The sequence below is a fragment of the Delphinapterus leucas genome, chromosome 8, assembly GCF_059928025.1.
Source record: "Delphinapterus leucas isolate spDelLeu-1000000601 "Yukka" chromosome 8, BTC_Dleu_Yukka2, whole genome shotgun sequence".
Taxonomy (NCBI): Eukaryota; Metazoa; Chordata; class Mammalia; order Artiodactyla; family Monodontidae; genus Delphinapterus; species Delphinapterus leucas.
This window is the reverse complement of record NC_143136.1, coordinates 8,029,157-8,055,112: the sequence shown is the minus strand read 5'-3', so window position 1 is coordinate 8,055,112 and position 25,956 is coordinate 8,029,157. Positions and strand designations below refer to the sequence as shown.

General features: G+C 38.7%; 1 protein-coding gene across 6 annotated transcripts in view; it reads left to right on the top strand.

The window, feature by feature from the left end:
* The window catches only part of DIS3L2 (DIS3 like 3'-5' exoribonuclease 2), a 388,363-nt gene that overhangs the window by 161,223 nt on the left and 201,184 nt on the right, over window positions 1-25,956 (top strand). For all 6 annotated transcript variants that reach the window (XM_089916221.1, XM_089916220.1, XM_089916218.1 and 3 more), the window contains 2 exons: window positions 376-623; window positions 25,213-25,386. In XM_089916221.1, the coding sequence (XP_089772347.1) occupies window positions 376-623; window positions 25,213-25,386 (422 nt within the window). The remainder of the gene's footprint in view (window positions 1-375; window positions 624-25,212; window positions 25,387-25,956) is intronic.

Below are 25,956 nucleotides of genomic sequence, written 5' to 3'. Positions count from 1 at the left end.
TATTGTATTGTTCACCTGAGATACTGGTATAGTTCATGTGAGAAAAATGTAATGCAGACCAAATACCTGGAGCTGTACTTCCCTGCTGGAGTTTTACATATTTTTTTGAGACATAGGTCTTGGTTTTAAAAGCACTTTCATCGAATTAATCTGTGTATTGCTTAGTTTTCCTTGGGTGTATGTGCTTGCTGGCTTCAGTTGTTACAACTTAAATATAGATAACTTAGTCACAGAGCCTCACTGAGCGGTACTTCATTTAGACTTAGAAAAACTGCTGGACCCAGATAGTTGACCAAATAACATCCTACTGACTTCTCCCAACTGTTATCCAGTCCTACGGATAAACAGCATTGACTATATCTTTGGTATTTTCAGGTGGTTTACATCTTGGAAAAAAAACATTCCCGTGCAGCGACTGGCTTCCTCAAACTCTTGGCCGATAAGAACAGTGAACTGTTTAGGAAGTATGCCCTGTTTTCTCCCTCGGACCACCGGGTGCCTAGAATTTACGTACCTCTCAAGGACTGTCCCCAGGACTTTGTGACCCGGCCTAAAGATTATGCCAACACGCTGTTCATCTGCCGCATTGTGGACTGGAAGGAAGACAGCAACTTTGCCCTGGGGTAGGTGACCTCTGGCGAGAAAAACCACAGATCCCAGACGGAACTTGGTTTAGGTAGCATTTACGTAAGCATTTTTGTGTGTATTTTAATTATTATTTCTTCATTAAACCATGCGTACTAGGCGTGGTTCTTCAGAAATCACCCTTAGCTACCACAGCTGGCCACCTATAGGTTCCTTGAACTGCCAGGCAATCACCTTTTTTGTTTGTTTTTGGTTTTTGGCATAAAACATAAGCACATTCTGAACCTCTGCTTATTTCCTGTTATGTTATGAATCCTGTTCGTAGTTGCGAACTTGCAAAGAATTCATTGTATCAAACAATCAGACCCCTCCTTTCAGACACTGGTGTTAAAATATGCGAAATTCCAGGCGTATTCATGGGACCGCAGTCTCCCATGCTTTAAAATATGAATGTAAAGGTATGTTTGAATGATGTGCTTTTTTGGTATTGATCCTTCAGAGGTTTCACTTGTGGCATTAAACATTAAATTACCCTACTGTAAACAGGGAAAGGTACCATGTTTTTAGGGAAGCTTTTAGAAACCAGTCTAACTTAAATATAGATTATATAGCCACAGAGCATCATGGATAGCCATTTCCTTGTAATCTGAAGAAACTGATGGACCTAGCTGTTTGATCAAATGCTGTGCCTGTTTCCTTCTTACAATTGGTATTCATTTTGAAAGAGAAGTTGTATTAAGTTTTAGCTATATCTGTAGCCCTTTATTATAGATGGTGTCTAGTTTATGCTTAGGTTTCATTTTAGGTAATGAAAATAAAGGCATACAAGCTAGAAAAATTTGCTCTGACACTACTTTTAGTCTAATTGGGTGACTTGCTTGTTGGTCATCTAACTTGTACAGGATGGACCCTCCTGGGAATGATCCGTGGTTATGAGTGCCGACACTGAATGGATGGCCATGATGTGCTGCTTTGATGAGGTTTATTCTCTGCTTAGCCTTTTATGGTTAGTGAAGTAAACCAAATCAAATCTGTGTGTCCTAATGCAATTTAAGAAATACTATCCTGGGCCACTTTCTCAGTGCTATGAAGATCACTGTGATTTATATGATCTCAGAGCCACTCAGGAACAGTTGCACTTTCTTTTTTGCTCTCAAGTGGTGGGATTGCAATGTCATCATTTTGAAGCCTAACTCATTATCCAAAAGTGACGTCAACCCCTTGAGCCCTAAATAGCCCTTCTCAGCGGCTTGCCAGTTTCTCACCATCCACTCAAAAGGCTTGATAATGGCTGTGCCACCTGGCCCCTGGTGATTGTGCCCACCACACTGTGCTTGGCAGTGAAAAGGGAACACTTTCACATCAAGGCAGGAAATCCAGCCTTGTCTTTTATCTGCCTTTCTGTCATATCCCATTGTGTATACTTGATTGGGCTGTTTCCTTAGTTTTTGAGCTGTAAGGGTGTAGTCAGGAAATCTTCACAGAATGAGTTTCTCTTATTACTCAGATGGCCCTTCAGGTGCTTTTTATGGTTTTTTTTTTTTTACAGATGCTCCCTTACTTCATCAAGAACTCTTTTCTTGCGGGTAAAGTACAACAGTAATCAAAAAAGGAGTCAGGCCTTTGAAGCAGCAAGGACATTCTCTGAATCTAAAGAAAGAATATTTTAAAATAATAACCATATATTAATCATCTATTTTTCAAAATGCAAAAGTTTGAAGATTCTCATACTTAGATGGAAAGCTGTGCTTTTTCTCGACCTTTTTACTATAAAGACATTAAAAATTGTCTTTTATGGAAATAAGCCTTTTAAAATCCTTGTGGAAAAGAGAAAATTTATCTCAAGAAATAAAATGTGGCGGGCCTTCATGGTGAAGTTCTCAGCTGACATCTGTCTCGTGGGGGGTGCGCACTGCAGCTGTTGCCTGTTGGGGGGTCGCCTGGCTCTTTTGTTCTGGCTATCTGTTACTGATCTTTAGGAGCTGAGGTCACCGTTTCCCAGTCAGAACATGCCGTGCTGTGACCACTTGGGTTTCCTCTCTCATCTTTGCCAGGTTCTGACCCGGAGCGTGAAGGTAGTACTTGCTCTGGGTATGAATGTGAAAGCATAGAAACCATGCCTAAAAACCAGGTTTAACCGAAGCGGCTTTCTTTTGAATTTCTTCCCTGCCCCAACACTCTGCCCTTAAAAATTATTGAACTTCTGCCTATATAATTGCTACTGATTATTCAAGTCCAAAGTCACTTACTTCTGTAGTTAAATTCAGTTCACAAAGACAGGTGTTAATCATATGTGTAAGTCACTGCTGTATTATGTGAGAAATACAAAGGTAAACAAGCTGTGGTTTCTTTATGTAAAGAAATGATAACCTAATGCAGAAGGAGTTTACATAAATGTCACAGGATTAATTTGATTCTAAGAAATGGAATCCTACTTGATCTAATTTAAATAAAAGTGGTGATTAATATAAGACATTGGTGGTTCACCTAAAACCCAGGCCAGTAAGCGTAGGCAGGTCTCATGAGGAGCTCAGAACTAACACGGTGGCAAAGGAGTCACAGCTTCTTTCTCAACCACCCTGACCGGTCCAGCCACCACATGGTATCTTTTCTCTCCCCCTTTCTGCACATGAGTTGTATTAGTCTGCTTTTTTCTACACAGGAGCCATTTACCTGCTTGATAGCATACATGGCCCCCATATGGTACTGCCAGTCCTCTGCAGGTCACACACTGTAGTCTAGAGCACAATACAGAATTCCTAGGGTAGAAGATCTTTATTGGTCTATTGAGACAGTTATTTGCCTAATAGTTTTAAACAGAGGTAAGGGTCCGAGGTCCTGGGATCCACTGCCCCGTTATCAGGGACTGGGGGGCTCAACTCTCTGGCAAAGAGTGTGGGTAAAGCAGATGGACTGAATGGCCTGTCTCTCTGAGCTCTAGCTGTGGTACAAAGCAGAGTGTTGTAAGCTCTTCCATAGGAATAAAATAATTTTCTGGAAGCTTAGAGGAGGTGGATGAAGGGGGAAATCCAGGGTTGTTTCTGGGAGAGTGGAAGCCTGTTTGCTAAAAGATCACTCTGATTCAGAGTCCAGAGTGGGTGGGAAGGGCCATGACTGAAAGCAAGCAGTAGGCTGTCGCACTAAGATGAGATGGGAGAACCTGAAGTAAAGGAGCTGCAGTGAGGGAAGCAAAAGGAATGAAAAGAGTCAGGGGAGACGAAGAAGGTAAATTTTCTCAGACATGGTAACCAATGGGAAGAGGGGCATGAAAGAGAAAGACAGAACCTTGAATGAACTCTCAGGCCTCTGACTTGCGTGATTGGTTAGGTGATGGCATTTAATCACGATTCATCAAGGACAACTTCATCTCCTACTGTTCCCTTCACTTATGCCTCATTACTTGCCATTTCATTGCTAACTGTGTTCCTAGCTCCAGACTTTTGCACACTACACTTCCTTTCCCAGCAGCGGCTTTCTCCTCTCCCCAGTGTTTATTTAGTGAAATACTCAACTTTTAAACTTAACTCAGTCGTCTACTCGGAAAATGTTCCCTGACTGAGTCCTCCGTCATTGGGTGCTCCCATAGTTTCTAATAATACCACTCTTAAAGCTCTCATCTGTTTGTATTGTAATTGCTTATGTAAGTTATTTACTTGGCCATGAACTTCTTTAGGACAAGGATACTCAGTGAATGTTTGCTGCCCGGTCAGATGGGTAGATGAGAATGATTTGATGACCCCAGGGTCTTCAGCCATGTTGACTAGGAAGATGTTGTACCATAAATCAAGCTAGAAAACACAGGAGTGGCTTAGAACAGAAAGTGATGAGAACCAGGTTCTATGGTTTCAAAATCAACACTTGATAACAATATACAGTCAGTATATAACTGCGGGTGGAGAACCCCACATTTAGAATCTTTAACAAAAACGTTAAGTAGCATGTGCACATTAATAGAATGTATAATTTCAGTAGCTTTGGAAGGGGCCTTCAGGAGGCCATCAGTCTTGGTGCCCCCTTCAGTGTAAGCATTGCTTCTCTGGCACTCCAGTGGCACTTTGGTGCCTCCAGTTAAGGGAAGCCCAAAGAGAATTACAGTACTAGAGACCTCTAGTTGTTACAAGTTAGTTTTTTTCTTGTTCTTGGAATTGCCATGAGAGATTTCAGTTGAACCTTATTCACCTCTATACATTACATGCCACGCTTTGATGAACCTTAGTCCTGTAATGCTATCAAAACTCTAAAGGTAATCTGTCCTTAGTGAACCCTGACTGGCTTTTCGGGGTCGCTGCTTTTTGTTATGCATCACAACATATTTAGTATTTTTTACATTTGGTACTAGATTCTTGTCCAAGATACTTAAAAAGCCGCATTGGCTTCCTTGCTGAAATGATTTGTAATTATATAATCAGACTTACAGTTTTAAGAGCTTCTCAACTCTCTTAAATCATCCTTCCCTTTAGAAACTCTTGCAGTGGAATTCATGCTTATACTTTCTCAGACCTTTGTGAAATCTGCTATCCTAAAGTATAGAGTTTACAGTCCCATCCTTCTCTTCCAGGATGTCATGCACATGGAGATATCAAGGTCACTTTCTCCTAGATTTATCATGGTTTCTTCTTCTGGAATATTTAAGGATAAATCTTGAAGAAAATGGAAAAGTTTTACAGCAGCTACTGTGAAAAACATCATAGTGTTTCTTGGCAACACTGAAGACTAACTAAAGATCTATGACATGAATTGACCTAGAGCAAACTGACATATTTATATTACTTTCTCTAGCAAACTTTGGTAGCTTTAAGGGATGGGAAGGAGGAAAATGAATAGGTCAATGCATGTATAGCAGGGTTGAGAAATTTTTGGTTGAATGTGGATTGTCTAGGCTTAATGTCACAGTACTGCTCATTTTAAGAGAATGAAGGACAGCAGCTTCCATTGGAGAGAGTGACTGGGTGAGGTGAAAGGAGAGGAAGGGAAGTTCTGATTGACGATGTGTGTGGTGGGGAAGAAGTGGCTGATGGGGAAGGGGGTCTGTTCTGGTATCTTCTTCAACTCCCACCTTTGCACCTATAAGGTGTCAGTAATCAGTCAGAAATATTTGTTGACTAATAGAAGCAAATACTTTTACTATTCCATTCAGGTTTGATCGATACCGAATTTCTTATGAGGTAGATATGAATTGGGGAGGTGGTCATTAAATTACATTAAACTGTATTTAGGAAAAAGAAACAGTAACTAGGTTGGTAGAAAAAACAAACAGGATAAGTTAATTTGTTTCATTGAGGCGTAGCCTACAAGATTTGCAAATTGAAAAATAGCTCTAGCTAGTCCTTCCCCCTGTGCAAAGAGTATTTCACCTTTTCAAGAGAATGTTCGTATCTGAAGACTCTTCTGAGGAAGAGGCGGTGGTGTTATGTAATCCTAAAAACTTGTATTACCAAACTTAGACTTTATAAGTCCTTTTCGGGGTGGGGGTGGGGGTATGGCTTTAGCTTGGCTGGTAGACAAAAAGCAAATCAGGCTGAGGAGGGGGCTCTTTTTTGTGACTGTTGGGCTCCACCTGGTGGCCTGGAAGGATCCGCTTTGGTAAAAGCTAATGTCGTCAACATTGAGAGCATCTTGGTCAAAACAGAGCAAAAGTAAAAGGGATGGAGGAGAGTGGTCCTGATGCAGGCTTTAGTTCCAGATTGTTCCTTCCTTGTACCATGTGCAATCATGAACCCTTCTTCCATGGTTGTCAGCTTCATCCACAGTCTTCTTGAAAATATTATTTTAAAGTATTAGAGAACCGTAGCTACCATCAGCCTTCTCTTTTACTCCTTAAAAGCTTTCAGCCTCCTCTTTGCTCCCTTCACATTGACATCAAGCTCTTCACTCTCAATCTTTAGGGCCTTCCCTGAAGTCAGTCAGTGTTATTGAGCCTTGCTTCTCTTCCACATTCTGTCATCACTGATCTGCCCACACGTTTTTTTAAAAAAGTCTCCAATTCCTTACTTGCTGCCTTCTGCTGCATCATAATACTGAGCCAGAAAAAGGGAAATAATATGTTCTTTCCTCCTGATTATAGAAAATAATACCTAAAATATACAGCTCAAGTATTTGCCATACTTTGTTTTCACTGCGTATTTTTACTGAAGTTCTGGGTGTGGCCATGTTTGATTGTTCTCCACTTGCAGGTTCTCAGGGATCTGATATACCATTGTATCTGTTTGCATGGGGTTTCCAACATAGGCCAATATGCATGAAAGCATTTATGTGAGAGCGATAATGATAGTGATAATCACTTCAAGAATGTATGACTGCCTTCCTGTGTATAGCCTAGTTTTAAGGCTAAAACTTTATGAGGCTATGTGGTAGAGGAAGGAGGATGAATGGCTTGCAACACTAATGTTGACTGTTAAGTGTTCCTATTTTCTTTAAGGCACAGAGACCAATTCGAAGGACTTTCCTGTCTTAATTTCTTCTATCTGTAGCTGACCCCTTCCCTCAGTAAGGTTTTTACTAGCACATTACGCAGAACAGTGGACCTAATGCTTATTTGTTGAGAATGTTTGCACATACACACAACTCCCAAGTGTAAGAAGCTGGGAATGTTTCAGCACTGTCCTGATTAATCTTACAGTAGGACCCAGTTGTAACAGCATGGAACAGTATTTGTGGAGGAACTCTGGTGAGTGAAAAAAATTGAGGTAGTGATCATTATAAATTATTCTAATGAGGAAAACTTTCTATCTCACAACTATTTGTTATTGCAGTATCAAAATTTTTTTAAAATTGCAGTTTTTTCCAATACATACTCATTATATATTTGATATTAAGATTATTTAAAACATGTGCTATAGAAAGTGAAAATTTTCCAGAATTTCATCCCCTGAAATAATCACTATTAAGGGTTGGGTATATATTTGTCTAAAATATTGTTTTAAAATATTTATTGGACTTCCCTGGTGGTGCAGTGGTTAAGAATCTGCCTGCCAATGCAGGGGACACGGGTTTGAGCCCTGGTCCAGGAAGATCCCAGGAAGTAGTTGTGGGGCACTGGCGGAGCAACTAAGCCCGTGTGCCACGACTACTGAGCCTGCGTTCTAGAGCCTGTGAGCCACAACTGCTGAGCCCGCGTGCCACAACTACTGAAGCCTGCGCGCCTAGAGCCCGTGCTCTGCAACAAGAGAAGCCACCGCAGTGAGAAGCCCGCGCACCACAGCAAAGACTAGCCCCCACTCTCCACAACTAGAGAAAGGCCGCGCACAGCAACAAAGACCCAATGCAGACATACATACATAAAGAAATAAAATGAGGTTTCCTTTATTAAAAAATACTTATTAATTGCAAAGTATGTTTCACAGATAAAAGAATACATGTAACACTTATGTAATTTTTGATTTCTCGTATTTAAACCAACCCTTGAACTCACCACCCAGATTAAGAAATCTGTCACAATACTGTTGAAGCTCCCTGTGTGTTCCTCTCTGTCCTACCCCCTAATTTTTTCCCAGGAGGTAACCACTGTCTCAGACATCTACCTTTCTTTATAATTTACCCGTATTTATATCCCTGAAAGTGTTAGTTTTGCTTGTTTTTGAACCTTATAAAAAATACCGTGCTACGCAGATTCTTCTGCGACTTGCTTTTTTTCATTTAACATTATGTTTCCAAGATATATTCATGTATTTCACTCATTTTAATTCATAATATTTCTATTTCCTGAAATATACTATAATTTGTTTATCTAGCGGTGCATATTTGGGTTGAATTGAAGGTCTTGCTATTATAAACAATGCTCCTATGAACATTCCAGTGCTTACTAACTGGTTTTTCTAGACTCTATTTAAGAGTAAAATTACTGCATCATCTGTGATACATATGTGCATGTTTAACTTTACAACTTTACAGCCAAATCATTTTCCAAAGTGGCTGTACCCATTTTTAGTCCTACCAGCAGTGTTTAAACTCCATTGCTTCACATTCTTATCAACATGTGATATTGTTAGACTCTTCAGTTTTTGCCAAACAAGTGGATGTAAAATGGTATCTCACTGTGATTTCAATTTGTATTTTCCTAATTACTGATGACATTGCACACCTTTTCATATATTTATGGTCATTATGTTTCCTCTCCTAGAGATTATCTTTAATGTTTTTACTCATTTTTTTCAGTTAATTTTTTGTTTTGATAATTTAGATTTAGAATTGCAAAAATGGTACAGAGAGTTCCTGTATCCCCTTTACCCAGCTTCTCCTTATGTGAACATCTTTATATTTATCACAGAATATTTACCAAAACTAAGACATTAACTTTGGTACAATACTGTTAAATAAAGTATCGAACTTATTCAGATCTTATCAGGTTTTCCACTAACCTCCTTTTGCTGTTTGAGCATCTGGTCCAGGATCCTACATTGCAGTTGTCATGTCACTGTAGTTTTTCCAATTTGTGATAATTCCTCAGCCTTGTCTTTCATGACCTTGACACTTTTGAAGAGTACTGGTCAGTGATTTTGAATGTTTCTCAGTTTGGGTTTGTCTAATGTCTTCTCATGATTAGACTGAGATTAAGCATTATTGGGAAGGATACCACAAAGTGATGTACATCGTATCAGGGGGTACGTGATATCAGTATGTGTACTGGTGAAGTTAACCTTGATCACTTGGCTAAGATGGTATCTGCCAGAGTTCCTAACTTACTATTTTCTCTTGTAAATATTATACTATATTCTGGGAGATATTTTTTGAAACTCTGCAATTCTCTTTTTGCTTAAACTTCCACTCACACATTTTAGCATTCTTTTTTAATTGGGGTGTTTGTCATTTGATTTTTTTTTTGGAGTTTAAAAAAATATTCTAGAAAGTAGTCTTTTAGCAGTTAATTATATGGAAAATATCTTTTCCTTGGTTTAAGAGTTGTCTTTCATGTTGTTAATGTTAACTTCTGAAGAACAGACACTTTAAGTTGCATTTTCTAACTTTTTGGTGCTGGTATATAAAATTACAGTTAATTTTTGTATATTAATTCTTTATCCAGACACCTTGCTAAATCCCCTTATTAATTTTAATACTTTGGGTATAGTTTCCTTTGGATTTTTAATGTAGATAATCATATCATTGGTAAACAGATTTGTTTCTTCAATTCAAATCCCTAAAACTTTTATTTCTTTTTCAAATCTTCCTGAACTGGCAACTCACAATTGGGAAGGAGATATTTTCCACACAAATGAGTAATGACAGTTCAATTTTGAGTGAAAGCAATAGTAGCAGGCATTTTTTTCTTGTTCCTGATTTTTTTGATATTAGCATTAATAACTTTGCTAACGTGGCAGCTGGTTATTAAAGGACTCAAGTGTTTACCTAGATCCATGTTTTGGGTTTTATTTATTTTTTTACCATCTTCAGTTTTCTTAGTTTTCCTCTGGAGTTTCAAGGAGGAACAGAATGCCTTTTTTCCAGGCTCAAGAGCATTAATTTGTTTATTTATTTATTCAACCATCATGTATTGGGCACTTAAGATGAACAAGCATCAGTGTAAGATACAGAAACAAAGAAATGTTTATTCTCTTTAGGATGATTCTCCTCATCTACAATAAATAAGAGATGTACAATACCTAAACCACATTTACACAGCTAGAAAGAGGCATGTGCCAGAAAGGAGATATAATCAAAGGAGAGTGATAATACTGAGGAGAGAGATCTGCCCTGGGGAAGGGATGACTTCTTGGTCTTTCATGAAGGTGAAATGAGCTTGTTTTATTTTGGGGGGGCCTGGTTCAACATGGAAATCATAAAGGGAGCGGCTTTAAGATAGAAATACAGGGCTTCCCTGGTGGCGCAGTGGTTGAGAGTCCGCCTGCCGATGCAGGGGACGCGGGTTCGTGCCCCGGTCCGGGAGGATCCCACATGCTGCGGAGCGGCTGGGCCCATGGGCCATGGCCACTGGGCCTGCGCGTCCGGAGCCTGTGCTCCGCAACGGGAGAGGCCACCACAGTGAGAGGCCCGCGTACAGCAAAAAAAAAAACAACAAAAAAAGATAGAAATACATTGCTTAAGGAAGGAGCCATTAATAGTATTTTTATGCTCTAGAACCAGCCGTACCATGTCAGTGTGTACTGAATATCTACAAGATATATGATGTGAACAGTCCTGAGATTTTATTTTTGGTAGTAAGAGCTTTATATTTTCTGTTGCAGAGTGAAGGGAAGGAAAGGAAAGTTTGCTTCTCATGGAAGATATTTTAAAATATTTTTATATTAGTTAGGATGCTTTTAGCACCAAGTGATAGAAAACCCTGACCCAAAGTGACTTAAATAATAAGGGAATATATCATCTCACATAAGTGGGAGTCCAGAGGTTGTGCAGGCTTCAGGCCTAGTATAGTCAGTGACTTGATATTATCAGATTGCCCTTTGCTGTTTTCAGTGATCTATCAGTGGATTCTCTATGGCCGTGAAGATGGCTGCCAGTGTGCTCAAGCTGCATGCTTTCTTGATCACATCAAACAAGGAAGGGGGAAATTCTATCCACCAACCATGATATCGATTATGGTCTCCAGGGGAGCTATGCTCTGATTTTATTAGAATAATGAAGATCTGAAGGTGAGATGAGTTCCCTCTATGAAGAAGATTAGGTTTCTATTAGGAAGGAGGAAGAGGGGATTGAATGTTGGTTAGGCAACCAGCACTGGGCACCATAGTTTCATTATAATAAATGTTTCTATAATTTTTAAATTAAAAATGTTACAACATTAAAGGAAGTTTAGAAAATAGTCACTCATAATCCTTTTTCTCTAAAAAAGAAATTAACACCATTCCCTTTTAATCTTTTCATAAATGTTTTTACATAAATTATACTATTCCTAAATACATTTTATTCTTTTTACTTTATGTCATAGTCATTTTTATGTTGCTACATTTTCAAAATTATTATTATTATTAATTTATTTTTGCAGTACGCGGGCTTCTCACTGCTGTGGCCTCTCCTGTTGCGGAGCACAGGCTCCGGACGCGCAGGCTCAGTGGCCATGGCTCACGGGCCCAGCCGCTCCGCAGCATGTGGGATCTTCCCAGACCGGGGCACGAACCCGTGTCCCCTGCATCGGCAGGTGGACTCCTAACCACTGCGCCACAAGGGAAGCCCCTCAAAATTATTTTTTAAATGCGTAATAATCAGTTGAACAAATATACCATTGTTCAGTTTATCATTTACCTATTAGTGGAAATCTAGATAACTTCTTTTACTCATTCGTCTCAGTTTTATTTTTTAGAACAGTTTTATATTTACAGAAAAATTGTCAAGATAGTACAGAGTTCTCATATACCCCCGCACCTAGTTTCCCCTATTGTTAACATGTAGTATGGTGCATTCGTTACAGTTAATGAACCAAAACTAATATGTTATTATTAACTAGGGTCCATACCTTTATTCAGAAATCCTTGATTTAAAAAAAATCTAACGTCCTTTTTCTGTTCAGGGCTCCCATTTAGAATACCTGTATATCACATTTAGTTGTCATGTCTCTTTAGGGTCCTCTTGGCTGTGAGAGTTTCCAAGTTATTTGGTTTTTTAGAATTCTTTATCAATAATAACTTTTATTTTTATTTTTTTTAAATTAATTAATTAATTTATTTTTGGCTGTGTTGGGTCTTCGTTGCTGTGCCCGGGCTTTCTCTAGTTGGGGCGAGCAGGGGCTACTCTTAGTTGTGGTGCGCGGGCTTCTCACTGCGGTGGCTTCTCTTGTTGCGGAGCACAGGCTCTAGGCCCACGGGCTTCAGTAGTTGTGTCTCGCGGGCTCTAGAGAGCAGGCTCAGGAGTTGTAGCACACGGGCTTAGTTGCTCTGCGGCATGTAGGATCTTCCTGGACCAGGCCTTGAACCCGTGTCGAACCCGTGTCCCGTGCATTGGCAGGCGGATTCTTAACCACTGTGCCACCAGGGAAGTCCCCCAAGTTATTTTTGAAGGACATATTTTAGTGCAGAGTAGGTTGCTTTTTAAGAGAATTGGGCATTTTTAAAATTTATTTATTTATTTATTGGCTGCATTGGGTCTTCGTTGCTGCACGCAGGCTTTCTCTAGTTGCAGCAAGCAGGGGCTACTCTTCGTTGTGGTGCGCGGGCTTCTCATTGTAATGGCTTCTCTTGTTGCAGGCCACGGGCTCTAGGCGCGTGGGCTTCAGTAGCTGTGGCTCGTGGACTCTAGAGCGCAGGCTCAGTAGTTGTGGCGCACGGGCTTGGTTGCTCCGCGGCATGTGAGATCTTCCCGGACCAGGGATTGAACCCGTGTCCCCTGCATTGGCAGGCGGATTCTTATCCCCTGCGCTACCAGGGAAGCCCCTGGCCAAACATTTTGATGCAACATTGAATCATAGTTGTCCTAAAGCAGCTGTTACCATCTTTTCAGACAGTGAATAGAAGACAGAAACTGCTTAGGAAGTTGTAATATTTGAACTGTAACACACGAAAGGGAAAGTTACTTTCAGTATTCATTTAAAATAAAATTTACACTGAAATAAAAATATAAACCAAATCCTTCTGTAAGAGAAATACACAATGTGTAAGTCAGTTCCTTACTAGCTTCTGCTTTTGTTTAGATCCCAAGTTATTTTGGTTTTTAGAGTGATGGCAGAATTTATAAGTAGACAGCGTATGATTCTTTCTGGGGCATCTAAGGTCTGAATACATGAGCTCTTATTGCTGACCTGTTAGATTTTTATCTCCTGCAAGCTATCTAGTCTATGCTACTATCAAATGCATCTTGAGTGAAAACCTATAATAAATTTATTTAAATATGATATTTGAGAAACATTCTCTGCAACTTAGTAAAATAAATGTTAATTACTACTAATAGAAACTTGGAGTCATTGATCACATTTGGAGGCCCTAATCAAAATATAATTTTGTTTTTATAGGCCATGTTATAATTTCAATGAACAAATCAAGATTCTTTGGACTCAGAATAGAGCCTGGTGAAAAAATTTTGCCAGAACACAAAGCAACAGTAAAATTAAATAAGATAAAAGACAGGGTTTTTGTTTTTTCCTTTAAATTTCAGCAAAGATCTAATGACTGACATGACTTGTTCTGACGAATATTAGGTCCATCGTCACCTCCTTTCCTTTCACCTTTCCATCCCAACAGAAGTGGATCCAGTACTCAGCACTCGTCTTCTTTTTGGAGAAATTGCTCCATTTCTTGGTAGGCTGTTGTCTTTATCTAGCAGTCCTTCAGAAATGGTTTGTGAGAATTACATTCTGTGAGTTCTTGCATTTAAAAATCTTCATCTTTAAAGTCCACTAACTTCAGTGGTAATTTTCTGTATTAGTTTTTCCTGAGACATGGTATATACCCTTTCTGTCTGTAAAATTTCTTTCATTCAGGAAAGTTGTCTTAGTGATATTTTTGAAAATGTTTTCTATTTCATATATGCAGTTCCTTCAGGAATATCAGTTATGCCAATGTTTGATCTCCTTCACCTACCTTTCATATCTGTTTTCCCTATAATCTTTTTATACTCTTAGTATGTTCCAATTTCATTTTTTCCCACTTCTCTCAGACTTTTCTCTATGATCCTTACTTTTTTCAAATAGTGTCAGTTCTTCATTAGTTATCTCCCGTATGACTTTTCATTTCTATGATGGATTTTTTTTCTTTTCTACTTATTTCCTATTTCCTAGGTCTAACACACTAGTTTTTATTTCCTTTTGTGAAATTTATTTATTTTGTATGCACTTGGATCTTTGCTTTGAGCTCTTCTTTAGTGGTGATATTTTCATAAATTTTTGAGTTCTTGCTAATATCTTTGGTCAAGACAGTCATTTCTGTGTCTGTATACTTATAATGTATGTTTTCTCCTTCTGCCATTTCCCTTGCTTGTTCTTTTCTTTCTTTTTACGTGCAGTATTTATTTTAATGGAACACCTCCCCACCTTCCTCCCCCCGCATCTTTAAATAATGAGTTCTTAGATTTTAGCATTATAGTTTTTAAGTTGAATATTATAAAATGCCGTTTGTTCAGGTGTTTAAGCCCTCCATTAACAAGCATAAGATGATCATTTTTGGCCACTCCAGTCTCACCAAGTAGGAGTAGGATGGGCACTGTGTTTTAAGTCTGCCTCACAAAGACTGTTACTGAGACTCCTACCCACATATTAGAATGTGTTTCTTTTCATATTAGTTTAATTCTCTAATAAGCTCTATATGATCTACTTTGTTGTTTATACTTCTTCCGAAAACTGTGTATGCTGTTGGATTATATGTATGGTTAATTATTTTACATGTTTTTTTTAATACTGTAGGAGAGAATCATGTGAAATTGTGTTTTATAGGTAAAAAATGGTCAAATATATTGGTAATTTCATATGGATCAACATAATATATGATTAACCTCTTTATATCATTACTTGCCATTCTTGAACCCTTACTTCTGAGTCATCTCTCAACTGACTCGAATTGCACATAGTTCTTTTCAGGAAGGAAGTAGGAAGTATATTTCATGCCTTGTTAATAAATCAGTTGGGATTCTTGGAGTCTTAGCCTTGAATTCAGAGGAATCACAACTGTCCCCGGAGGTACTAAAGTCTCTCAAATGTAGAAGCGAGTATTACTGTGAGTGAGTCTTAAGTATGACAGTGAAAGGCCCAACCCCTCCCTTGCATTCTTGGTCCCCAGACGGTGTGCACAACTCTAGAATAATAAAAGCAACGTTATATCCCAACCTCATAAGATGTTACCTCCCGATTTAGCCCGTCAGTACGCTATACATCATTCTAATCAGTGAATTCAGTGGGCTTCTCTACTTCTGTAAGGTGAAATTCTTGATTACAAACAGTACCGAGTGAGGTAACACAATAGCTTAAACAGTATTTGGTAAATCTATGGATTATGGTGTTTATAAGCAAGGTGGGTAGAACAAATGAAGACAGCAAACCCAAACCCAGAATTAGTGTTTCTTTTAATGGAGAAAGATTACTGTCCTCTCCATCATAGAAGAGCTCAGTGAACTAAATCTGCTATCAACTGGTTGGTGGGTCCTCCTGCCGTGGTTCTGTATCGGGGCAGAGTTGGTTGCTGCTGCTGGGCAGCTGGCATTCTGTAAGGGTTGGTTAGCATTAGTGAGAGGAAGCTCACGCTGTGGAGCTCATTTCCTGTTACCAGGTTCTTCGTTCTTATGCCCATTGAGCAAGCACTGCAGTGCCTGGGGAAGGGGCTTGGTTGACATTCTCAAGGTCATCTTGCCTCCACAGTGGGAGTCTTTTGCTGACCATTCTCATGGAACACAAATAATCATACTCTGGGCCCATTGCAGTTGGCCTGTTTCTCCATGTCTGTTCCCCAGATGTCTTTGTCACCAGTCCTCCAATCTTTCTTCTTTTAGGTCCCTATCCATATGGTTAAACATGTAGCCTCTGCCCATCAGGCCATCTTTCCTCAGCCAAAGTAGACCATGGATATATTGCTTGAAGCTCTGCCTGCAGGGAGGAAGTTTCTGCTCTACTGTCTTTCACAGACCACCGCTTAGGATGGATATGCTATCATAGTCCGCTTATGACTTGTGACAATGGAAGGTCAGTTAGAACTAGGCATCCAAAGTACTCAGACCTTTCTGCATCTTCCTATATCTTGTGTTTCCTAATCTTATATTTCTTATATGAAATATATATGTATGAAATGTATGTATGTAATGCATGTATATGGATGAAGTATATATGTATATATGTATGTATGGTCTGGTTCTCTTGAGTCTTACTCCTTCTGATTAGTACTCCTACTTTTCATGTAGGAGACTTAGTAAGACTCTGAATTCAACAATACAGTGACTATCACCCTTGGATTTTTAGTTATTTTTTGTTTTTTGGGTTTTTTTGGTTTTTTAATTTTATTTATTTATTTATTATACAGCAAGTTCTTATTAGTTATCTATTTTATACATATTAGTGTATATATGTCAATCCCAACTTCCCAATTCATCCCACCACACCACCACCCACCCTGCCACTTTCCCCCCTTGGTGTCCATACATTTGTTCTCTACATCTGTGTCTCTATTTCTGCCTTGCAAACTGGTTCATCTGTACCATTTTGCTAGATTCCACATATATGCGTTAATATACGATATTTGTTTTTCTCCTTCTGGCTTACGTCACTTTGTATGACAGTTTCTAGGTCCATCCATGTCTCTACAAATGACCCATTTTCATCCCTTTTTATGGCTGAGTAATATTCCATTGTATATTTGTACCACATCTTTATCCATTCATCTGTCGATGGGCATTTAGGTTGCTTCCATGAGCTGGCTATTGTAAATAGTGCTGCAGTGAACATTGGGGTGCATGTGTCTTTTTGAATTATGGTTTTCTCTGGGTATATATGCCCAGTAGTGGGATTGCTGGGCCATATGGTAATTCTATTTTTAGTTTTTTAAGGACCCTCCATACTGTTCTCCATAGTGGCTGTATCAATTTACATTCCCACCAACAGTGCAAGAGGGTTCCCTTTTCCCCACACCCTCTCCAGCATTTGTTGTTTGTAGGTTTTCTGATGATGCCCATTCAAACCGGTGTGAGGTGATACCTCATTGTAGTTTTGATTTGCATTTTTCTAATCATTAGTGATGTTGAGCAGCTTTTCATGTGCTTCTTGGCCATCTGTATGTCTTCTTTGGAGAAATGTCTATTTAGATCTTCTGCCCATTTTTCGATTGGGTTGTTTGTTTTTTTAATATTGAGCTGCATGAGCTGTTTATATATTTTGGACATTAATCCTTTGTCCGTTGATTTGTTTGCAAATACTTTATCCCATTCTGAGGGTTGTCTTTTCGTCTTGCTTGTAGTTTCCTTTGCTGTGCAAAAGCTTTTAAGTTTCATTAGGTCCCGTTTGTTTATTTTTATTTCCATTACTCTAGGAGGTGGATCAAAAAAGATCTTGCTGTGGTTTATGTCAAAGAGTGTTCCTCCTATGTTTTCCTCTAAGAGTTTTGTAGTGTCCGGTCTTACATTTAGGTCTGTAATCCATTTTGAGTTTATTTTTGTGTATGGTGTGTGTTAGGGAGTGTTCTAATTTCATTCTTTTACATGTAGCTGTCCAGTTTTCCCAGCACCACTTATTGAAGAGACTGTCTTTTCTCCGTTGTATATCTTTGCCTCCTTTGTCATAGATTAGTTGACCATAGGTATGTGGGTTCATCTCTGGCTTTCTCTCCTGTACCATTGATCTGTATTTCTGTTTTTGTGCCAGTACCACATTGTCTTGATTACTGTAGCTTTGTAGTATAGTCTGAAGTCAGGGAGTCTGATTCCTCCAACTCCGTTTTTTTTTCCCTCAAGACTGCTTTGGCTATTTAGGGTCTTTTGTGTCTCCATGCAAATTTTAAGATATTTGTTCTAGTTCTGGGAAAAAAGGCCACTGGTAATTTGATAGGGATTGTATTGAATCTGTAGATTGCTTTGGGTAGTATAGTCATTTTCACAGTATTGATTCTTCCAATCCAAGAACATGGTATATCTCTCCAACTGTTTGTGTCATCTTTGATTTCTTTCATCAGTGCCTTAAAGTTTTCTGAGTGCAGGTCTTTTACCTCCTTAGGTAGGTTTATTCCTAGGTATTTTATTCTTTTTGTTGCAATGGTGAATGGGATTGTTTCCTTAATTTCTCTTTCTGGTCTTTTGTTGTTAGTGTATAGGAGGGCAAGAGATTTCTGTGTATTAATTTTGTATCCTGCAACTTTACCAGATTCATTGATTAGCTCTTGTAGTTTTCTGGTGGCATCTTTAGGATTCTCTATGTATGGTATCATGTCATGTGCAAACAGTGACAGTTTTACTTCTTCTTTTCCAATTTGTATTGCTTTTATTTCTTTTTCCTCTCTGATTGCCATGGCTAGGACTTCCAAAACTATGTTGAATAATTGTGGCACATAATAATTGTGGACATCCTTGTCTTGTTCCTGATCATAGAGGAAATGCTTTCAGTTTTTCACCATTGAGAATGATGTTTGCTGTGGGTTTGTCTTATATGGCCTTTATTATTCTGAAGTAGGTTCCCTCTATGCCCACTTTCTGTAGAGCTTTTATCATAAATGGGTGTTCAGTTTTGTCAAAAGCTTTTTCTGCATCTATTGAGATGATCATATGGTTTTTAGTCTTCAGTTTGTTAATATGGCATATCACATTGATTGATTTGCGTATACTGAAGAATCCTTGCATCCCTGGGATAAATCTCACTTGATCATGGTGTATGATCCTGTTAATGTGTTGTTGGATTCTCTTTGCTAGTATTTTGTTGAGGATTTTTGCATCTATATTCATCAGTGATATTGGTCTGTAATTTTCTTTTTTTGTAGTATCTCTGTCTGTTTTGATATCAGGGTGATGGTGGCCTCGTAGAATGAGTTTGGGAGGGTTCCTTCCTCTGCAATTTTTTGGAAGAGTTTGAGAAGGATGGGTGTTAGCTCTTCTCTAAATGTTTGATAGAATTCGCCTGTGAAGCCATCTGGTCCTGGACTTTTGTTTGTTGTAGGATTTTTAATCACAGTTTCAATTTCATTACTTGTTATTGGTCTGTTCATATTTTCTGTTTCTTCCTGGTTCAGTCTTGGAAGCTTATACCTTTCTAAGAATGTCCATTTCTTCCAGGTTGTCCATTTTTTGGGCATAGAGTTGCTTGTAGTAGTCTCTTAGGATGCTTTTTATTTCTGTGGTGTCTGTTGTAACTTCTCCTTTTTCATTTCTAATTTTATTGATTTGGGTCCTCTCCCTCTTTTTCTTGATGAGTCTGGCTAAAGGTTTATCAATTTTGTTTATCTTCTCAAAGAACCAGCTTTTAGTTTTATTGATCTTTGTTATTGTTTTCTTTGTTTCTATTTCATTTATTTCTGCTCTGACCTTTATGATTTCTTTCCTTCTACTAACTTTGGGTTTTGTTTGTTCTTCTTTCTCTAGTTCCTTTAGGTGTAAGGTTAGATTGTTTGAGATTTTTCTTGTTTCTTGAGGTAGGATTGTATTGCTATAAACTTCCCTCTTAGTACTGCTTTTGCTGTATCCCATAGGTTTTGGATCGTCGTGTTTTCATTGTCATTTGTCTCTAGGTAGTTTTTGATTTCCTCTTTGATTTCTTTAGTGATCTCTTGGTTATTTAGTAACCTGTTGTTTAGCCTCCATGTGTTTGTGTTTTTTACGGTTTTTTTCCCCTGTAATTGATTTCTAATCTCATAGCGTTGTGGCTGAAAAAGATGCTTGATATGATTTCAATTTTCTTAAATTTACTGAGGCTTGATTTGTGACCCAAGATGTGATCTATCCTGGAGAATGTTCCGTATGCACTTGAGAAGAAAGTGTAATTTGCTGTTTTTAGATGGAATATCCTATAAGTGTCAGTTAAATCTTTCTGGTCTGTTGTGTCATTTCAAGCTTGTGTTTCCTTATTAATTTTCTGTTTGGATGATCTGTCCATTGGTGTAAGTGAGGTGTTAAAGTCCCCCACTATTTTTGTGTTACTGTCAGTTTCCTCTTTTATAGCTGTTAGCAGTTGCCTTATGTATTGAGGTGCTCCTATGTTGGGTGCATATATATTTATAATTGTTATATCTTCTTCTTGGATTGATCCCTTGATCATTATGTAGTGTCCTTCCTTGTCTCTTGTAACAGTCTTTGTTTTAAAGTCTATTTTATCTGATATGAGGATTGCTACTCCAGCTTTCTTTTGATTTCCATTTGCATGTAATATGTTTTTCCATCCCCTCGCTTTCAGTCTGTATGTGTCCCTAGGTCTAAAGTGGGTCTCCTGTAGACAGCATATATATGGGTCTTGTTTTTGTATCCATTCAGTGAGCCTGTGTCTTTTGATTGGAGCATTTAATCCATTCACGTTTAAGGTAATTATTGATATATATGTTCCTATTACCATTTTCTTAATTGTTATGGGTTTATTTTATAGGTCCTTTTCTTCTCTTGTGTTTCCCACTTAGAGATGTTCCTTTAGCATTTGTTGTAAAGCTGGTTTGGTGGTGTTGAATTCTCTTAGCTTTTGCTTGTCTGTAAAGATTTTGATTTCTCCATCGAATCTGAATGAGGTCCTTGCCAGGTAGAGTAATCTTGGTTGTAGGTTCTTCCCTTTCATCACTTTAAATATATCATGCCACTCCCTTCTGGCCTGAAGAGTTTCTGCTGAGAAATCTGCTGTTAACCTTATGGGAGTTCCCTTGTATGTTATTTGCCGTTTTTCCCTTGTTGCTTTCAGTAATTTTTCTTTGTCTTTAATTTTTGTCAGTTTGATTACTATGTGTCTCGGCGTGTTTCTCCTTCGGTTTATCCTGCCTGCGACTCTCTGTGCTTCCTGGACTTGGGTGGCTCTTTCCTTTCCCATGTTAGGGAAGTTTTCAACTATAATCTCTTCAGATATTTTCTCAGGTTCTTTCTCTTTCTCTTCTCCTTCTGGGATCCCTGTAATGTGAATGCGTTTAATGTTGTCCCAGAGGTGTCTTGGGCTGTCTTCATTTCTTTTCATTCTTTTTTCTTTCTTCTGTTCTGTGGCAGTGAATTCCACCATTCTGTCTTCCAGGTCACTTATCCGTTCTTCTGCCTCAGTTATTCTGCTATTGATTCCTTCTAGTGTATTTTTCATTTCAGTTACTGTATTGTTCATCTCTGTTTGTTTGTTCTTTAATTCTCCTAGGTGTTTGTTCTTTAATTCTTCTAGGTCTTTGTTAAACACTTTCTTACATCTTCTCGATCTTTGCCTCCATTCTTTTTCCAAGGTCCTGTATCATCATATCTGTCATTATTATGAATTCTTTTTCTGGAAGGTTGCCTATCTCCACTTGATTTAGTTGTTTTTCTGGGGTTTTATCTTGTTCGTTCATCTGGTACATAGTCGTCTGCCTTTTCATTTTGTCTGTCTTTCTGTGAATGTGGTTTTTGTTCCACAGGCTGCAGAATTGTAGTACTTCTTGCTTCTGCTATCTGTCCCCTGGTGGATGAGGCTATCTGAGAGGCTTGTGCAGGCTTCCTGATGGGAGGGACTGGTGGTGGGTCTTCTCTCAACATTCTTATTCAGCATCACATTGGAACACCTGCTAGTGTTGGTCGGTCTCCTGCAGAGGCGGGGGGTGGCTGTGGCTCAGCGTGGGGACAAGGACACTGGAAGCCGGATTTTTATTTTTGTTTATTTATTTTGTTTCCGTCTTAGCCTGGCAGCTGCAGTAGATTCAAAATAATTTTTTGATATGCATAGGAGGTCACTGAGTTTCCACCTTAGCCTGGAATCAAGACTTTAGCGGTTGAGCATGTAATTCTTTGGTTTCCACCCTCTTTTCAGGTTCTCCAGGTCTCTCACTGTTTCTGTGATCTCTTTGGTATCTTTCCAATAAATTACTTTTCCATCTGGAGTTAGTTTCTCATGCTTACAACCAAGAACCCAGACAAACCCATTAGTATTAGGAGATGGATGTAGAGAATAGAACCTCAGGAACCTGTGAGAATAATTGTTTAGATGGGCTGGAGGTAACTCAGGTCCCATTAATGTTCAAAATATTAATTTCCAAAATGTCCTTCAAACTTCAGAGGTGACAACAGGTTCCCCAAATCCTCAACAGGAACTGCATTCTAGTGAACACAGGCCATAATGTTGTCATTTTGAAAATTAATGAGACCTGAGTCTTTAACTGTCTAGATTCTTGGTTGCAAACAGGAGAAACCAACTGTGGTTGGAAAAGGAATTTTTAGAAGGATACTGAAGGGCTCATAGAAACAGTAAGAGTCTTGAATGTCCTGAGAAAGTTATGGGTAGGAACAAAGGCCAAAGGCCAGTCTGGAAAGCCAAGAACAAGAAGTTCAATCATAGTCTTTTATCAGGATTAGTTTGGCCACAGTCATACAGTGTGCTGGCTTTCACACTAGTTTCACAGTGTACTAGTTTTCGTAGAGTTAGAGGAGTCTTCTATAAAGAGATGCCAGGCATTAAGTAGGAGGCTTCTGTAATGGGAATTGTAGTCCTTTGGTCCACTTACATGTAATGTGGAAGTCTTCCTTTCTGATTTGTATGCCTTTCCTTTCTTTTTCTTGCTTTATGGTTCTCACTAGGACTTCCAATACCATGTTTAATACTATTGGTGAGAGTGAACACCCTTGTCTTCCTGATCTGGAGGAGAGCATTTAGTCTTTCACTATTAAGTTGAGGACATTCCTGTTCATTACTCATTTGCTGAGTGTTTTGATCATGAATAGATGTTGAATTTTGTTAAATGCTTTTTTGCTTCTATTGAGATAATTGTATGTGTTTTTTCATTGTTTGCTAATTGATGAATTAAATTGATTAATTTTTGAATGTCAGACAGATCTTGAATTACTTGGTCTTGAATGTTGTATTATCATTTTACGTATTGCTGAATTCTGTTTGCTAATATTTCATAAGAATTTTAAGTCTGTTTTTCATGAGGGATATTGATCTCATGAATCCTTTGTCTGATTTTGGTATCAGGGTAATGCTGGCTTCATAAAACTAGTTAGGAAGTGTTCTGTCCTATTCTGCATTCTGAAAGAGTTTCTATGGAATTAGTATTAATTCTTCCTTGAAGACTTAGTAGCATTCTCCAGTGAAACCATCTGGGCCTGAATTTTTCTTTGTGGGAACATTTTAAACTATGAATTCAGTTTCTTTAGCAGATAAAGGAATATTTAGGTATTGGTGTCTGCTTGAGGAGTCTTAGGCAGTGTATGTCTTTCAAGGAGTTTACCCATTTCATCCAAGATGTTGAATTTGTTGGCCAAAGTCATTCATAATTCCCTTATTATCCTTTTAATACTCATAGGATCTATAAAAATGTTCTCTCATTCCTGATATTGGTAACTTCTTCCTTATTTTTCTTGATCAGCCTCACCAGAAGCTTACCTATTTTATTATCTTTTCAAAGAATCAGCTTTTGATTTTATTGGTTTTCTTTATTGTTTCTTCATTTTCTATTCATTGATTCTTATTTCTTTATTATTTCCTTCCTTCTGCTTACCTGGGATCTAATTTGCTTTACTTTTTTCAGTTTTTTAAGGTAGAAGTTTAGGTCACTGACACATTTCTTCTTTTCTAATATGAGCATTTAATGCTGTAAATTTCCCTCAAAGCACTGCTTTAGCTGCTTCTCACAAACATTGTTGTGTTTTATTCAGGTCAAAATATTTTCTAATTCTCTTTTTACTTCTTCTTTAATCCATTGGTTGGTTAATTTTCATATATTTGTGGATCTTCCAGATAGCTTTCTGTTATTTTTTTCCCATGTATTTTTGCTATCTTTGGCTTTTTGGTGTGCTTTCTGGGAGATCACCACCTACGTTTGAGGAGGAGGCACTGGTCTGAGCCACCATTGTATGTGAAATGCCTACAGGCCACCTGGAGCCCACAGGTCAACCTACAGGCTGCCTTGAGCCTGTGCTGGTGGGCAGGTGTATGTGTCAACAGTGGGCTGGTCTCTCTTGGCTGGCATTTGAGAAATGGGGCCAGCCGTTCTGCCACCACTGCCATGTTCCAGTAGTGAGGCTGAAAATGGGAATTTGTTAAAAGTCTGCATGTAAGGCAACCACATCCCCAGTCCCACTCCACTACTGTGTACCTAAGAACTCTAGTAGCCAGGCATCAACCCTTATGCAGGAAACAGAATCTGCTTCAAAGAAATTGAATGGCCCCAGAGAAGACCCTAATGCCAGAGCTAAACTCCTTGCAGGAATTACTGAGGGTGGATTCCTGGATCACGCTGGTGGATGAGTAGACCTATACAATGGAGGAGGTAGCCTTCTCTGGTCTCCCCAGCACCCTCAACAAAGGCGGCTGTTTTGAGACTTATGTCACGCTTCCTTATTGACTATCTATATTCAGCACTTAACTTTAGACTTGTGGTCTGTATGTGGCATGCCAAGAATCGAGAATTATCAATTTTGATATATGTGTAGATGTCCCACAGATAAAAGAGTGAGATCAGCCCTCTAAAAGATGGAATCCTACTCATAGCATCAGGACTGTCCTATTAAATGCAGTCTTACTTTTAATGGACCAGTACCTTAAAATGCGAATGGTCGTTTGCTGGGTGACTGGATTAAAGATAATTTAAATTTTCTTCTTGGTATATTTCTTTCTTTTCTAACTTCTCTAGAGTGAACATATATTACTTTTGTGTTCAGATAAAATACTTTAAAACATTAAGGGAAAAATTAGTAGAATTGTGAAATAAATAAAAACATGAGATCTAATCTAGTAAGCATGATGTAAGGTATAGGCACTGTGAAACTAATGATTTAACAGCAAACTGGGTTGATCAGAATTGTCTCTAAAGGTGTTTACAAGAGAAATAATTGACAAAAGCTTTTAATTCTCCATGAATAACAACTTCCAGAGTCCTAAGAAGGGCTGTCTGGCCCTACTCCCTGGGTCAGAATTCCTGAGGAAAGGTAAAATTATACTGTAGTCATGGCGTTAACAGGACAAGAGTATCCTCATCTCTTCTGCTTGGCGCCCCCCCCACCCCGTTCACTGATGATGGTGTTCCTTCTGGGGGAGGGGCAGGAGGTTTCAAAGACTTTCCTACTACCCTCATTTTTAGAGAGGAAATGGGTCACCTATGTTTCATTACTCACTAACATGCTTATTCCTCTCTGTCCTGTCCACAGGCAGCTGGCTAAGAGTCTTGGGCAGGCTGGTGAAATCGAGCCTGAAACAGAAGGGATACTAACAGAGTATGGAGTGGATTTCTCTGATTTCTCTTCAGAAGTTTTAGAATGTCTCCCTCAAGACCTGCCTTGGACAATTCCACCAGAGGAATTCAGCAAGAGAAGAGATTTAAGGTAAATATCTGAAACTCGTAAAGAACATCATGTTTCTTAGTATGAGTGTGTTTTGTGTTTGGTAACTGCAATCATTGTTGCTTTTGTTGTGGTCATCCATTTACAATGCTTGGTGTCAGTTTATTTATCTCTTGTAAAAATAAAATACTGTGTGTGTGTGTGTGTGTGTGTGTGTGTGTGTGAAAAAGGTAACTGAGGTGATGAATGTAAAAGTATCCTTCTTCTGGTAATCATTTCAAGAAATGAATGTGTCAAATCAAAAAAACAAAAAGCACATCATGTTTCTATCTTTCTGCTTTCTAACTTAACTCTCCTATGAGCTGGCCTCAGATATTCCCATCTTTCCACCAACATTCAAGTTCCGTACAATTGGGAACTAAGTGCTCTGTACCGGAGGTTGGCCAGTGATGGCCTCCAAGCTAAACCGAGCCCACTGACTGTTTATGTACAGCCCGTGAGCTAAGACTGGTTTTCATATTCTTAAATGGTTGAAAAAAATCAAAACAATAATTTTTCATGAAAATTATATAAAATTCAAATTTCAGCATTCATGAAGTTGCATTGAACACA